General features: G+C 43.4%; 1 protein-coding gene across 5 annotated transcripts in view; it reads left to right on the forward strand.

Moving 5' to 3' along the window:
- PDE5A (phosphodiesterase 5A) overlaps positions 1 to 17,094 on the forward strand; it is a 394,028-nt gene that overhangs the window by 357,881 nt on the left and 19,053 nt on the right. For all 5 annotated transcript variants that reach the window (XM_075350615.1, XM_075350624.1, XM_075350634.1 and 2 more), the window contains exons 16-18: positions 7,555 to 7,655; positions 7,934 to 8,011; positions 16,619 to 16,682. In XM_075350615.1, coding sequence (XP_075206730.1) covers positions 7,555 to 7,655; positions 7,934 to 8,011; positions 16,619 to 16,682 — 243 coding nt within the window. The remainder of the gene's footprint in view (positions 1 to 7,554; positions 7,656 to 7,933; positions 8,012 to 16,618; positions 16,683 to 17,094) is intronic.

The raw sequence follows: 17,094 nt of genomic DNA on the forward strand, positions 1-17,094 counted from the left end.
GCAGTTCACATACAGAACATCATGATTAAGACAAGCAGTTAGTGCATGGATAACGCTATCAAGGCATTTTGGGTGTGCTTGGAACTTTAGTCACCTAAGATCAAAACATATTCACGTGTAAATGGCCCAATCAATGTCCAAACCTAAATCCCATTGAGAAGCTGTTCACAGATGCCTCCATCCAATGTCGCTGAGCTACAGCTATTTTTGCTAAGAAGAGAAATTTCAGTCTATAGATATGTAAAGCTGGTAGAGACTAGAGTTGAGCACGATTCGCGGTTCGAGGTTCTCCAGTTCGCGGCTCGAGTGATTTTGGGAGCTGTTCTAGATCGAACTAGAACTCAAGCTTTTTGCTAAAGCTCGATAGTTCTAGATACGTTCGAGCAGGGCAGGGCTTTTTACAGCTACAGTGTGCAGGAACCATCGCTGGCAGCCTGCCAGAAGCTGGTAACCAAGATAAACATCGGGTATCCAAGCAAAGCGCTTTGGTTAGTAACCCGATGTTTATCCTAGTTACGTGCAGGAAGCCCACACTTCCCCGCTCAGCTCACTCCGCCCCCTCCTGCACGCGGCATGTACACACACACTCACACACACACACACACACACACGTCCCCAGCCATGCAGTCCACGACACTGACGTCCTCCTGGCACTCTGCACACATGGTCCCGCTCGGCTTACCTGCGGTGATGAAGTCCCGACCTCAGCGCTGTCACTGTCCTCCATGGCCGCCGCTTGTCACATCACCTTCTCTCGCTTCCGACCCGAGACTGACTAGCGGTGATGTCACGGGCCTCTCGCGATACTTGGCTGTGAAGGCGGCGGTCATTGAACTCAGTGACAGGTGCTGTCAGCAGTGCAGGAGATCAGCGCAGGTAATGTACCTCGCTGACAGCAGCACTTGTCATCCCCTGCAGTGACCTGGGCTGACCCATTGATGTTAGCTCAGGTCACTGCACTGCTCTCCCAGCCAATGGGGAACATCCTGCTCTTCATTGACTGGGACAGTGTGGATCGTCATGGCAACCCCTTGGATTACACTAGACCTGGATTTGTTTTTCTTTCTAATAAATTGGTTAAAAAGGGAATGTATTGGGGAGTGTTTTTTCAAATAAAAATGTGTTTGTCGTCTATTTTTTTTTATTACTGACTGGGTTAGTGATGTCGGGTATCTGATAGACGCCTGACCTCACGAACCCCATGGCTTGGTGCCAGGTGACATTACACATCTGGTATTAACCCCATATATTACCCCGTTTGCCACCGCACCAGGGCGAGGGATGAGCTGGGGCGAAGCACCAGGATTGGCGCATCTAATGGATGCACCACTTCTGGGGCGGCTACGGCCTGCTATTTTTAGGCTGGGGAGAGTCCAATAACCATGGACCTCCCTAGTCTGAGAATATCAGACCCCAGCTGTCTGCTTTACCTTGGCTGGTGATCCAATTTTGGGGGGACGCCTACGTGTTTTTTTTTTTTTAATTATTTATTTAATTTAAAATAACAGCGTAGGGTGCCCTCAGTTTTGGATTACCAGCCAAGGTGAGGCTGCCAGCTGTGGTCTGCAGGCTGCAGCCGTCTGCTTTACCCTATCTGGCTACAAAAATAGGGGGAACCCTACGTCATTTTTTTTTCATTTTTTTGGCTAAATACAAAGCTAAGCACCCCTTAGTGCCACATGAAAGGCACCAAAGGGTGCAAAATTACAAAATGCAGGAGAGTGGGACATTATGTGTCTTTCTGCCATTATAATGACAGAAAAGACTGATATGAAGTGTACAAGCACAGGAAAATCACCAGAGCGCTCTATGCTGTGAAAAGCAGTAGAAATTGGCACTGGAGTGAACATGTGACCGCCTCATGTAGGTTGAAGCTAAGGATCCTTGGTAAATTTATGTATTTTCCCTCCTTCAGTTTTTTTGCAGTACACAAAAAAAACGGAAGGCACACGGATGATAAACAGATGACATACGGACCGTCTACGGAACGGAAACGGATGCCACACGGATGCACCCGTGAAAAAAAACGGACTGTTTTTTGCAGACCACAAAAATGGATCGGTCGTGTGAATGTAGCCTTATTCTGATCTGCCGTTTATAAACAGCAGGCAGAAATAAGTGAATAACGCCCCCCAGCGTCAGAAAATCTCCGGGGTTTTAGGGCTAGCTGAGACCCTGGAGATCATGATTCAGGACGTTTTTTCCGGTCCCCGCTCACGTGATCACAGGTATACACCGTATACCGATGATCACGTTACAGTAAATGACAGCGCCGGTAAAAAATTATTTATCTCCCATCTGGCATGAACAAACATGATAAATCTCCTCCCCGGTCCCCCGGTGTCGCCAAAGTGCCCCCCCGATGCCCTCCCAGAAATCCAAGATGGCCGCGCGCACAGCAGCGCGCCGGCCGCATTCACCCTACTCCTCTGATTTCTGTCGCATGTGCCATGACACAAGCGACAGAAAACTCCTCCCCAGGCCCTGCCAGGTCACCCCCTATAACTCCACCGGTGTTCCCCGGTGTCCCACGGTACCTGTGCAGCGTTAATCCCCCCACGGCCCTCTCCTTCACAATAGACGCTGCCGCATGCACAGAGCGGCTGTCAGCTCAGCTTCCTGTGTTCAGACACAGTGAGTGGTGGTTATGCATCTGTAAGCTAAATGGGCGGCACGGTGGCTCTGTGGTTAGCACTGCAGTCTTGCAGTGCTGAGGTCCTGGGTTCAATTCTCACCAAGGGCACCATCTGCAAGGAGTTTGTATGTTCTCCCTGTGTTTGCGTGGATTTCCTCCCACACTCCAAAGACATACAGCGCTATGGAATTAATAACGCTATATAAATGAATAAATTATTATTATTACTGCAATGCCCTGCTCATGAGGTAAGGAACATAATTGATCAGGAGAGCTATATACTACATTTCCAAATGGAGGGATTTGCTTTTATAGTTTCCCTGCTGAATGACTTACCAAACATGAGAGTTCGTTATACGCCACAAGAAAACACTTCTAAATAGCGAGCTCTGTTGTTAAGTATTCATTCAGCTGGATAACTGGACTTAAAGAGGTATTCCATCTCCAAGATCCTATCCCCAATATATAGTAGGTGGAATAGCAATAATATCAGCAAATACCAATATTTGGAAATGTAGAATAGTTCTCCTGATTAGGCATGCCCTTACCTCATGAGCAGGGCATTGCAGCTTTGGTAGCAACCATTACGACATGGACTCTGCTGCTGTGGACCCGGGGAGAGTGAGTGCAGATTCATTGCACCCACACTCCTCACATGAAGGGTCTGCACTCCTAGAAAATGGGGGATACGTTCCCTGAGTGTCTCCCCCCCATATACTAGATGGTCCAGAGTCGTCGTGGGACCCCTTTATTTTTTTTCTTACAATAAATTGGTGAAAGAGGAAATGTTTTGGGGACTGTTTTTTCAAATACATTTCTTTTGTCGATTTTTTTTTTTTGTTAGTACTGACAGTTTATGATGTTGGGTATCTAATAGACACCATGACATCACAAACTGCTGGGCTTGATCTCAGGTGACTTTACAGCTAGTATCAACCCGATTTATTACCCCGTTTGCCACTGCACCAGGGCACGGGATGAGCTGGGGTGAAGCGCCAGGATTGGCGCATCTAGTGAATGCGCCACGTCTGGGGAGCCTGCGGCCTGCTATGTTTAGGCTGTGAAGGCCCAATAACTATGGACCTTCCCACCCTGAGAATACCAGACCACATCTGTCCGCTTTACCTTGGCTGGTGATCCAATTTTGGGGGGACCCTACTTTTTTTGTGTAATTATTAATATTTATAAAATAATTATAAAAAAAAGAGCCTGGGGGGACCTCCACATTGGATCCCCAACCACGGTAAAGCTGCCAGCTATGGTTTTCAGGCTACAGCCGTCTGCTTTACCCTAGCTGGCTATCAAAATGGGGGGACCCAACGTCATTTTTTTTTTAACTATTTTTTAAATAGAAAAAATTAATGGGCTTCCTTGTGTTTTGATTGCCAACCAAGGTAACGGCAGGCAGATGGGGGTGGCAACCCATAGCTGTCTGCTTTATCTGCGCTGAGAATCAAAAATACCGCAGAGCGCTACATCATTTTTTTTAAAGATTTATTTTTACAGCACTGTGATGTCCAGCAATCAAAATACAGGGAAGCCCATTTTATTTTTAGTTATTTAAATAAATAATTAAAAAAAATATATATGGGCTCCCGCTGCATTTTTTGTATTGTTAGCTAAGGGTAATCTAAGCAGCTACTGGCTGCTAACCCCCACTGCTTGGTGTTACCTTCACTGGCAATGGAAAATCCAGGGAAGCATTTTTTATTTTTTTTGCCAAAAAACTACAAAAAAAGGACGTGAGCTTCGCCATATTTTTGTATGCTAGCCAGGTATAGCAGGCAGGCGCTCTAAGAGTTGGATACAGCGCTAGAAGATGGCGCTTCTATGAAAGTGCCATTTTCTGAGGCGGCTGCAGACTGCAATTCGCAGCAGTGGGGCCCAGAAAGCTCAGGCCAACCTGTGCTGCGGATTCCAATCCCCAGCTGCCTAGTTGTACCTGGCTGGACACAAAAATGGGGCGAAGCCTACGTCATTTGTTTTCTAATTATTTCATGAAATTAATGAAATAATAAAAAAGGGCTTCCCTTTATTTTTGGTTCCCAGCCGGGTACAAATAGGCAACTGGGGGTTGGGGGCAGCCGTACCTGCCTGCTGTACCTGGCTGGCATACAAAAATATGGCGAAGCCCACATAATTTTTTCAGGGGGCAAAAAACTTCTGCATACAGTCCTGGATGGAGTATGCTGAACCTTGTAGTTCTGCAGATGCTGTCTGTCTGTATGGAGAAGAGCAGACAGCAGCTGCAGAACTACAAGGCTCAGCATACTCCATCCAGGACTGTATGCAGAAGTTTTTTGCCCACCAACAAAATGACGTGGGCTTCGCTATATTTTTGTATGCTAGCCAGGTACAGCAGGCAGCCACGGGCTGCCTCCAACCCCCAGTTGCCTATTTGTACCCGGCTGTGAACCAAAAATATAGGGAAGCCCGTTTTTTTTTAATTATTTCACTTATTTCATGAAATAATTAAAAAACAAATGACGTGGGCTTCGCCCCATTTTTGTGTCCAGCCAGGTACAACTAGGCAGCTGGGGATTGGAATTCACAGCACAGGTTAGCCCGAGGTTTCTGGGCGCCTCTGCTGCAAATTGCAGTCCGCAGCCGCCCCAGAAAATGGCGCTCTCATAGAAGCGCCATCATCTGGCACTGTATCCAACTCTTCCAACAGCCCTGGAGCCGGGTGGCTTGTTGGGTAATCATGAGTTAATACTGGCTTTGTTTTACTAGCCAGTATTAAGCCAGAGATTCTTAATGTCAGGCACGTTTGACCCGGCCATTAAGAATCTCCAATAAAGGGTTAAAAAAAACCACCACACAGAGAAAAAATACTTTAATAGAAATAAATACACAGACACATTAGAGACTCCATCTTTATTACTCCCTGTCAGCCCTCCACGATCCATGGTCTTCTGTCTTTCTCGTTAAACAAATGCAGCTCTGCTCCATCACTGCTGCATGGGGGAAGACGCTGCTTCCCGTGCAGCCTTCACTCCGTGAAGGCTGCACGGGAAACAGCGTGCAGCCTTCACTCCGTGAGAGATCAGTGCTGCTGGCTGCTGGCGGTGACAGACGCGTTACCATAGCAACAGGGCTCCAATCATGTGATTCCCGGAGCCGCGGTCAGCGGTGACGTCACCGCTAACTGCGTTGCTATGGCAACGGTGATCTCCGTTAATGACCGGCTGTGTCAGCCGGTCCCTAACGGAACGGGGAGTCGACCGTGTGCTAGAGCATGTCGCCGGTACACGGCGATACACAAATGTGCACCGTGTACCGGAGAGTGCAATGACAGGTCCTACATGACGCGTCATAGTCATGTGACCAGTCTGTAGCCATTGAGATAATAGCCACGTGACTGGTCACATGGCTATTTTGACGTCACAATAGGTCCTGCATCACTGCTGGCAGTGCTGGTTACCGGGAGGATTCACCGATCATCGGATGGAATAGCGGCAGGAGACAGAGTGCAGGAGGGATCGCGGGGACCGGTAAGTGTTATGGCAATGTTTATTAACTGTATGTGTACATTTATAATGCGTTTTTATGTGTTTGTGATTGCCTCCCATTATATCCTATTGGTTCGAGTTCGGTTCGTCGAACGTTCGCCAAACTGAACTCGAACGAGACCTCCGTTCGACGAACCGAACTCGAGCCGAACCACGGCCAGTTCGCTCATCTCTAGTAGAGACATACCACAAAAGACAGCAGTAATTGCAGCAAAAGGTGGTCCTAGAAAGTATTGACTCAGGGGGCTGACTACAAATGCACAATTTTCAGATTTTAATTTTTAAAATAATTAGAAAACCAGGTATCAATTCCTTTACATTTTACAAGTCCTTGCTACTTTGTGTTGGTATATCAGGTACAATCCCAATAGAATACATTTACGTTTGTGGGTGTAACATAAAACAATTTGCAAAAGTTCACAGTGTATGAATACGTTTTCAAGGCATTGTATAATATATAGCTGGCAAATTAGGCTTCATTTTTAATGTGACAGCTTCCATTTAAGGGATTAAGAAAATACATTATGAAACAGAACAAATTGAACACTGAACTTTTATTATATTTCAAGGTAACCTGTCAGCAGGTTTTCACCACCAAACTATGCAGCTCTTTCAATCACAAACACAGCACTTCCTTTACATGGCCAGTCTGTTCCTCTATAACTGAGAAATCAGCACTTGAGTTGATATGCAATAGAGCCTATAGACCTGAAGCATTCATCTCTATTCTCCACCCAGCACTGCCTCCTCCTACTTGATTGACAGCTCCTTTGCCTATTGTCACACAACATAGAGTTGCTGCCAGTCAATCAGGAGGAGGTGGTACTGGGAGGAGAACAGATCTGGAATGACAGATGCTTCAGGTCTGCAGGCTCAATTTTATATCGACTCAAGTGCTGATTTCTCAGTATTGGAGGGACAGACTGGCCATGTAAAGGAAGTGCTGTGTTTGTGATTGAAAGAGCTGCATAGTTTGGTGGTGAAAACCTGCTGACAGGTTACCTTGAAATATAATAAACGTTCAGTGTTCAATTTGTTCTGTTTCATAATGTATTTTCTTAATCCCTTAAATGGAAGCTGTCACATTAAAAATGAAGCCTAATTTGCCAGCTATATATTATACAATGCCTTGAAATGCCATGTAAAGGTATTGATGGTCTGGTCTTTGCAATGTAAATAGTTTGGGGGGTGAAATCATACTGACAGATTCCCTTTCACATATAAAGTTCAGTAATTGCAGTTCAGAGCACTTACTGCATATTCTGTAGAGATAACTGCAATTTCAGAAGTTGTAAAAGTATAAAAATATTTGGATCTGACCTTAATGCTGGTGTATTTTTGGACTAAACATGCAGTCTCGTGAATGTAGCTATGAATTGAAGTGTGGATGTCTTCTTTTTTTCTCAGGGTAATCAGATTCTGAGTGGTCTCTCTGTTCAAGACTACAAGTCTGCACTGAAAATGATAAAGCAGGCTATCCTTGCTACAGATTTGGCTCTTTATATAAAGTAAGTCTAGATGATCTACCAAAGATTGTCTTGCATATTTGATTTATTCATATTCCGTTCACTAACTGACCAAAAAAGGAATGGCCAAGTTATTTTCCTTGGCAGTGCCTAGTACTTGTGTGCGTCATGAGCAATCTGTCTTACAGCCTTCAGCTTCAAGTTTCGTATAGGTATCCACCATGATGTTACTAGAGGATTAAATAATAACAGTATCACTCAAAGTTGGCTGTAGATTATAGTTAAATATGTGAAAATCAGACTCTTTTCTATTGTTTCAGGAGAAGAGGAGATTTTTTTGACCTAGTTAAAAATCGAAATTTCAGATGGGACCATTCGGCAGAAAAGGAATTGTTTTTGTAAGTATTTGTCTCAAGAATTGTTTTAACAAGTCAGACATATTGGATCTGAGTGTGACTTACAATGCCTGGACTAGCCAAGGATCTTTTGACCTTAAGGTTCGGTCAGGCAAGCATTTGGAAAATTGCCAGCTTTTCATCCAGAAAACTCAAAAAATTCTCATCTATATTGTTATCCATGTTCCATACGTGTGTCATCTGTATGTCCATTTTTACATGGGTGTGATATTCATATAGCATCCTAAACAGTTGAAAATGTACATTAGCAAATCAGTTTCTTAGGATAACAACAGCCATGTTTCCTTAAAAATCAGATACAATCCAAATATTTTATATGGGATCCGATTTTTTTTTGGGTGACTCTCATCCAAAATATAGAAAAGAATAGTGCATGCTCTGATTTTCTTCACAGGGACCCTCAATTGCATAACAATGGCCAATTGTCAATGTGTTATCCAATTTTAATTCGAACAGCACACATTCTATAATACATAGATAAACAGCCTCATAAACATATACAGCAGGTGAAATACGTATTGAACACGGTACCAATTTTCTGACTAAATATCATTCCAAAGGTGTTTTTGACATGAATTTCTCACAAGATGTTGGTAACAGTCCATCCAATCCACACAGGCAAAGAAATCAAACCATAGATGTCTATAAATTCAAGTTATGTGTAATACTGAGAAATCACACAATGATAAAAGTATTGAACACACAAAGAAACAAACGTGCAAAAAGCCATGGAAAGTCATGACAGCGACTGAAATCTATCAGTAATTAGAAAGCAATCTTGACCTTAGTGAAAAGTAATATGAGCTGGTTCCACTGATGGCCTACAATAAGGTGTCTCATTACTAAGGTGCCACACAAGAATCATCTCATGATGGGTGAAAGTGACAGTAAAGCGGGCTTTACATGCTGCAATCTCGCTAGCGAGATCGCAAGCGATCTTACCCGCCCCCGTCGTTTGTGTGATACGGGCAATTTGTTGCCCATGTCGCACAAACTCGGTAACCCCCGTCACACGTACTTACCTCCCAAACGACCTCGCTGTGGGCGGTGAAAATCCTCTTCCTGAAGGGGGAGGGACGTTCGTTGTCACAGCGACGTCACACAGCGGTTGGTCAATAGAAGCGGAGGGGCGGAGATGAGCGGGACGTAAAATTTCGTCCCCCTCCTTCCTTCAGCATTGCCGGCGGGACGCAGGTAAGCAGCAGTTCATCATTCCCGGGGTTTCACACGGAGCGATGTGTGCTGCCTCGGGAACGATGACCAACCGGAGCACAGAAGGATGTTCGATTTTTTTGAAAATGAGCAACGTGTCAATGAGCAACGATAAGGTGAGTATTTTTGCTTGTTCATAGTCGCTCATTTGTGTTACACGCTACGATATGTCAAACGAGGCCGGATGTGCGTCACTAACGACGTAACCCATACGACATATCGTTAGATATATCGTAGCATGTAAAGTGGCCGTAAGTTGTGTTAAGAGCTTCGCAACTTATTGTTGAAAACATTTTGATGGCATGTTTTACAAAAGAATTTCTTAACGACGATACGGAATATTCCAGTGAGGACTGTTGGGGCCACAATCCAGAAGTGGAAAAAACATAATTTCACTATAAACCAACCAGGTGCTCCCCCCCAAGATTTCAGATAGAAGACTGAAAGGAATTATCAGATGAGTTCTCTAAGAGCCAAGAATCACCTGTGGAGAGCTATACTGTAGAAAGACCTGGAATCAGCAGGTACAATTGATTAAAAGAAAACACTAAGTAAGGCATTTACCCTCCATGGCCTGTATGCACGCTCACCATGCAAAACTCCATTAGTGAACAAAAAGCATGTTCAAGCGTGTTTAACGTTTGCTCAGCAACGTTTAGACAAGCCTGTGAAATATTGGTAGAATATAGTCTGGTCAGATGAGACCAAAATTCATCTCTTTGGATGCCATAAGATACACACCATGTTTATAGGCCAAAAACAGGGCCGGACTGGCCATAGGGCAGTTCTGGCAAGTGCCAGATGGGCCGGTGCCTGCAGTGGGCCACTTGCTCACTCACTCCAAGGATGCACATGCAGCTCTTTTATCAGAGGCGGGTTGGGCCGGCATGGCATTTTCCTGTGGGGCCGGTCCTCCAGCAGCTATTTATGACTGCAGGGCCGCCGACTCCTTTAGTTGCAGTCCACCTGCACTGTGCCTTTGTGAGGCTGCAGCTGCTGTGTCACTACCCAGCTTGCGGGCTGGAACAGGGGAAGACGGCATCTGATGTGTGCCTCAAGTCCTGCCGACGGGTTGCTCACAGAGAGCTGCCCTCTCTCTTCCTGCTCTGATCTATGTGATTGGTGCAGAGTGAGGCACCCCAGGGCTTTGGGATACTCGGTCCTGGGCGGTGTATTGCTGGGATATGTCACTGGGTGGCCGGTGCCCAGATCCGTGACCCTGGGGTCACTTAAAAGGGGTTATGTACAAGGGAAAAATAAAGATAAAAATAAAAATAAAAGGTTTTCATGACGCCACTTGCAGTATGTGGTTATATGGAGAGAACCGCCACTGCAAAGTCTCTCACTGCTGGGGCTGATGGTATTGGGCAGCTTAGGTGTGATGGCTCTCCGCAAGTAGAGCTAGGCCCCAGGGGAAGATGTTGGTGGTTGTAGTATATGGGTGCGGATGTGCAGGAAGAACTCAGATGACACAGGTGCTGCAGGTTAACTTGTGTTTTACTCACTAGTTTAGGAGTTGCTGCCACCCGGTTTGTGCTGGTCTTTACCAATATGGTAATACCTTGGATCCAGTGCCAGTTTAGTAACTGATGAGCATTACCTCCATGCACCCTGTAGCTTGTAATTGGTGGGTCCTCATAGCGTGAAGCGGTTTTGGGGTTCCCTCCGGTTGTCTCCATCTTGGCCCGTACAGCAGACAGCGTGAACCTCTCATAGGTCTGACCTCTACACCGATCCCAGGATCCCTCTCTGCTGCTGTGCCCTGGACACTACAGTCGGTAAGGTCCTTGAGGGTCCCCTCACCGTACAGGTATTTATCAGGCACGCCTGTAACATCTTCCTGAACTAGGGCCCTGTGCCCCGCCGGTGCTCATTCCTGTGAATACTCGTCCGTACTCTCCCAGAGACTGTACTCCTTGTTACTCAACAAGCCACTGCACACTTTCCCGTCAGCACGTCAAATTCTGACTGACTCACTGTCTGTTTACTTCCTAACTCTCCACAAGATGTCCGCCATCTGTTCACTTCACTGCCTAGCCCCTCCTCCTCCCAGGTCCCTGACCAGTGGATTGGATGCATCCAAGCCAATAGGTGATCACCCGTCAAGTCCATCTCTAGCCTGTCACCTGGTCTAGAGAAAAAGGGTGTGGTTGTGTGTGTGTGTGTGTTGTGGTGTTTTACCAGCACCAGGAATCCGGGGTTGGATGTAGTACTCTGTGGCACCTGGCAGTCAGGTGCACCACACAGAGCAGGGGAGGAAATGTACTGGAACAGAACAGAGGCTGAGGTGAAGGACCTGTCAGGTCATCTGACTAATCATGTGCCTGATCACATGACCGGTAAAGTGGCATGTCCTGTTGTTAAGCTGCTGAAGCCTCAGTGCAGGTCCCAGCGGCTCCTCTCCAGGAACTGCAAGATTTGGTAATGTATAGTGTGTTTACCTGTGTATGTAGTATGTCTGTCTCTGTCTGTCTGCATGTCTGTCAGTCTCTCTTTTTCATTCCTTGTCAGTCTGTCTCATTCCCTGTCAGTCTGTCTCATTCCCTGTCAGTCTCTCTCATTCCCTGTCAGTCTCTCTTATTCCCTATCAGTCTGTCTCTCTCATTCCCTGTCAGTCTCTCTCATTCCCTGTCAGTCTCTCTCATTCCCTGTCTGTGTCTCTCATTCACTGTCAGTCTCTCTCATTCCCTGTCTGCCTCTCTCATTCCCTGTCTGCCTTTCTCATTCCCTGTCTGCCTCTCTCATTCCCTGTCTGCCTCTCTCATTCCCTGTCTGCCTCTCTCATTCCCTGTCTGCCTCTCTCATTCCCTGTCTGCCTCTCTTATTCCCTGTCAGTCTGTCTTTCTCATTCCCTGTCTGCCTCTCTCATTCCCTGTCTGCCTTTCTCATTCCCTGTCTGCCTCTCTCATTCCCTGTCTGCCTCTCTCATTCCCTGTCTGCCTCTCTCATTCCCTGTCTGCCTCTCTCATTTCCTGTCTGCCTCTCTTATTCCCTGTCAGTCTGTCTCTCTCATTCCGTCTGTCTCTTTCATTCCCTGTTTGTCTCTGTCTCTGTACAAAGTGAGTATATGTCATTTACAAGGGAGGTAACCTTATTTAAAAAAGGCATTGTCCAGGTAGTGGATAACACCTATAACTTGCCCAGTCCAGTGAGTTTTTTAGAGCATTCCCACCACATTTCTATTCTTCTTAAAACTGTTCCTCACTACTCAGACAATCTTTTCTTAATCCTTGTATTTACACCACCCCCCCAGGAAAAATAACACCATTTCAGTGGTGCCAGCTCTGCCTCTCCCAGGGCTCACGTGACATTTTTATGTTTCACAATCCCTGCGACTAATTGCGCTGGCTTCATTCTTCCCTCTTACAGATGTAATTGACATTGGAAGGAAATGAGAGAGCAGCATCTCTTACTTCCACTAGATGTATTGATTTTTCCGACAGGGGATATAGTGAAGTCAGCGCTGATTTTCCACAGGGATTAGGTGACATAATGTCATGTGAGCCCCAGGAGAGGCAAAGCTGACACCACTGAAACGGTGCCAGCACGAAAAAGGAGTATAGGTGTTATTATTAGAACATAGGGCTTCAGAAGGGGTGTCCAAGAAGTGGTTAACCTATTTAATGGTTACTAACTGCAGTGTATGTTCTCCATGTTCAGCAGAAGTGCCTCGTGGAAAATGCCAGCAACAGTCAGTATATTTTAATCTTGATTCTTTAAAGTAAACAAATATATGATAATGTCAAGGTAAAATAAAATGACTTATCACTCTGTCCATACATCTATGACTGTGAGCCAGTGGCTGTCTGCTCTCAAATGCCAGGGCTGATTTTCAGTCCCAGTCCGGCCCTGGCCAAAAGACACTACATATACCCTAGAATCACCATACCATCAATGAAGTTTGGAGGTGGGAACGTCATGGTGTGGGGCTGTTTTTTAGCATACGGCACTGGCAAACTTCATGTATTGAAGGAAGGATGAATGGACATATGTACCAAGACATTCGTGATAAAAATCTGCTGCCATCTATTAGGATGATGAACATGAAATAAGGGTTTACATTCCAATAATCAATGATCCTAAACACACAGCCAAGTAAACTCATTTATTTTCAGCGTGAGAAAATAAACCTGCTAGAATGGCTCAGACAATCACTTGACTTGAATCCAATAAAAAATTATGGAAGAAACTAAAGCTCAGAGATCATAGAAGGTGCCCACAGGACTGTCAGTGTTTGTGTGGAAGAATAGGCCAAAATCACACCTGAGCAATTAATGTATTTCTCCATACAGATAGAGTTTTAAAGCTGTCACATCAGCAAAGGCTTTTGTCTGAAGAATTAAATACATTTCAGTAAGCATGTTCAATACTTTTTCCCTGTGTCATTTCTCATTATTGCACATCACTAAATTTATGGACATGTATGGTTTGATATATATATATATATATATATATATATATATATATATATATATATATATATATATAATTTTTTTTTTTTTTCCTGTGTGGATTGGATGGGTTGTTACTGACATCTGGTGAGAAATTCATTCATTAGCACTTTTAGAAATATATTTACTTAGAAAATTGGGGACATTTTCAATACTTATTTCACCGACTGCATGTCAGGGATCAAAGCGCAAACTACTGTATTTTGGTTTTAAATTATTTGGATCCTGATAATACCTTTAGAAAAGCTTGTAATTTATTTATTGGTAAATTAATATTACGACTTTCTTTTAGAAACATCTAAGTTTACTATTAATTGTACATGTCAATACCTAAAGCATAATCGTTGTTTTAATTTTTATTTCATAAATCAATAGTAGACATGAAAACAAGCAACTTTGTAATACATCTTATCAGACAAATCTGCTTCTTTCTCTGCCAGAATTAATCAGTCATTGTCAAAATTCTCAATTCTGAGGTAAAATCTGTATTCAGTGAACACTTTCCCATTACTGAGATAGGAGATGGCGGTTGTTACTGATGAGATTCTATGATGACGGGAGAAGGGAGGAGCTAGTCGGAGGGGTTAGAAGCAGAGCTCCGCCCCCTCCACCCTCTTCTATCTACATAGAATTTCATCATCTGATGAAATAAAAATTTAAAACAATAGTTACGGTTTAAGTGTTTTTAATATACCTTAATTTGGGGAAAGTAACATAATTATTCATGTAGATTATTATGCTAATGTGTCCTACCTAAAAGATAAATGCAGCCAATATAAAAGATGAACTCCCCCGAAAAGGAGATCAAACTGAGTTCAAACTTTATTTTGAGACTTAAGACAATGGACAAAACACAATTTGCCCAAAAGGCAACTAGAAGTACCCTAACTAAAGATCAATAAAATGTAACTTTTATTATTAACCAAATTAAATTACCAGATTAAAAACTGGAATATAGGGTGAAGAGTTAGATTATCACTCACAAAGTGCAACATTCGGCCGTGGACAGAAGCTCACTATCAAATGGACTAAAATTCTATTAATTCATATAAATTCATATATAGATGTCAATTTCACCCTACACTGCCTACCTAAAACTGTGAAGGTAGACTGGGCTATAAATTGTTTGTTCAAATGTAATAAGATTATCTGTGTATGTAAATAATCAAAATGTAGATTTAGTAGCATAATTATCTGTGTCTATATGACAATTGCACAGACGCCATAATATGATTCTAAGCTGTATATTCAAGAAAGGGTTAACCAAAGTACAAATGAACGAACTATGAACAAGTGAGAGATTCATTAAGTTAATTGGGAGCCTTATCAGTAAATTCACAGTAGTAGTACCATCTGGGATGATATATGATCTCATGCATTCTCCCAATGCTGCCCATACGCACTCCCCCCTAATTATTTTTATTAGTATGTGTGAGCAACTGGAGAAGTTTTGTAAATATGTTTCAAGGGTGAAATGATGTGTTAATGCTTGAGCAATTGAATACACGAGTTCAGACGCAAGCCTGAGCTCAATCAGAGAACATGTCCTGTGTTCATTATTGAGTCTCATAATATCTGTGCAGATACCTAATTTGGCCCCATGCCTCTGTTTGCCTGAACAACGACTCCATTAGCAGTCTTACCCAAATTTCTCCCTTGACAAAACCATTCAGCTAATAGCCTGCCCAACATGTTTCACCAACACTGGCTTCATCAGGAGGCCAAGGCTATAATGAGCTGAATACCAGACCGCAGCTCCTCTCAAGGATCTTTAGTTAGAGTACCTCTAGTTGCCTTTTGGGCAAATTGTGTTTTGTCTAAATTAACCCTTCACTTATCTGGGTAATAGATTGAGGTTTTGTGTGTAATTACGACTATGAAGTAACAAATGGGTTCAGATATGACATGGACCCAACTTTAGGATATGTTCAGGCTTCATATTTTTTCCACCATTTTTGAGTGGGTCCATGCCAAAAAATGGTGGAAAGAGTGCAAGAAAAATGATCCAAACCATAATCATGATAACTTGTAAGGAAAACTACTTTCTTTCAAAGACGCCAACTATTTAAAAGACTCAACATGTACAGTATACTCTTTTGGCGTTTACTGCTAGGAAGATACTCAATACTTTACAACTCAATGGGAAGGCTATAAAGACAACCAAGAGCCTTTTTGAGCATTTTTGTTTCAAAATAACACTGCATTTTCTTCATTGTGTAAATGATTTAAACATAGCTGGAAAACTTCATTGTAAAGATGCCCAAAGAATATTAAAAAAAATCAGGCAGAAAATCAAACAGCGGAAAAATGCTAAAGAAACGTTGAAAACCGTTGAAAAAAAGATTACAGTACTTAGGTTTACAAAACTTGTTGGAAAGGAAAAGGAAGGAGGAAAGGAGAAATTCCTGAAGTTGAAAAACAGACAAGCCATAAGTTGTAAATCAACTGGAAAATGCCTCTAAATGGTTATTCTCATTTTCTTTCATGGATAAAATTGTCAAGTGCTAATAAAAAAAAGCAACTTTGCAATATATTTGTTATTAAAAATCCTCTCCATTTTTAAGTTCACACCTTGTTGCCAGTTTATCTGCAACGACCGAGCCTGCACAGTGCTTACAAATTCCATCCAGCAGAGCTTGTAAGTGCCGCTCAGAAGCTGGCCAGGATTGCTGGAGCACACAGTTTCCTCTCAATACCTAATAGCTTCAATGCTACTGAGCTCCTTCGATGCTGCAGAAGTAAAAGTGCCTAATAAAACAGCACCTGAGAAAGCAAATTTTGGGCCACCTGTAAAATTCCTATAAATTTAATATTTAATTGATTTTTATCTTATTATTTTTTCTCTTTAGGATAATTCCTATTTATCATTCCATACAATAACCACTTAATATATTGAACCTAAATAATAGTTTTGTCTTTCCTGCAGAGCTATGTTAATGACTGCCTGTGATCTGTCTGCAATAACAAAGCCCTGGCCAGTTCAACAGCGGGTCTGTATCTTTTATAGTAAAATTTCTGCATGTTAATTAGTGTTAGCCATGAGTAACCTCAGTAAGAGGGCTCTTTGTTGTGTCGGGAGTGCTGTACTGTAGTGCTCCACAGAAGTAGCAATATTGTTTATGTAGAAGGGGATGTATCTTCTGTAGAATAATTAAAAAGAATGGCCTCTACCTTTACATTGATGGCATATCCTTAGGATAGGTCATCAATGTCTGATATTCCGCACCTCCGCCAATCAACTACCCTCAGTGCCGGCGGCAGCTGGAAGCTGGAAATGCTCAGCTCAGACGCTGCTCCATCATCTGATGGTGGCCGCGGCCGGGTCCTATACTTTTGATTTGAATAAAAAGCGGATGTGCAGTACCCACCTTAACCACTATCAGAAGATGGGGCAGCTCCAAA

This window comes from Anomaloglossus baeobatrachus, chromosome 1 (assembly GCF_048569485.1).
Source record: "Anomaloglossus baeobatrachus isolate aAnoBae1 chromosome 1, aAnoBae1.hap1, whole genome shotgun sequence".
Taxonomy (NCBI): Eukaryota; Metazoa; Chordata; class Amphibia; order Anura; family Aromobatidae; genus Anomaloglossus; species Anomaloglossus baeobatrachus.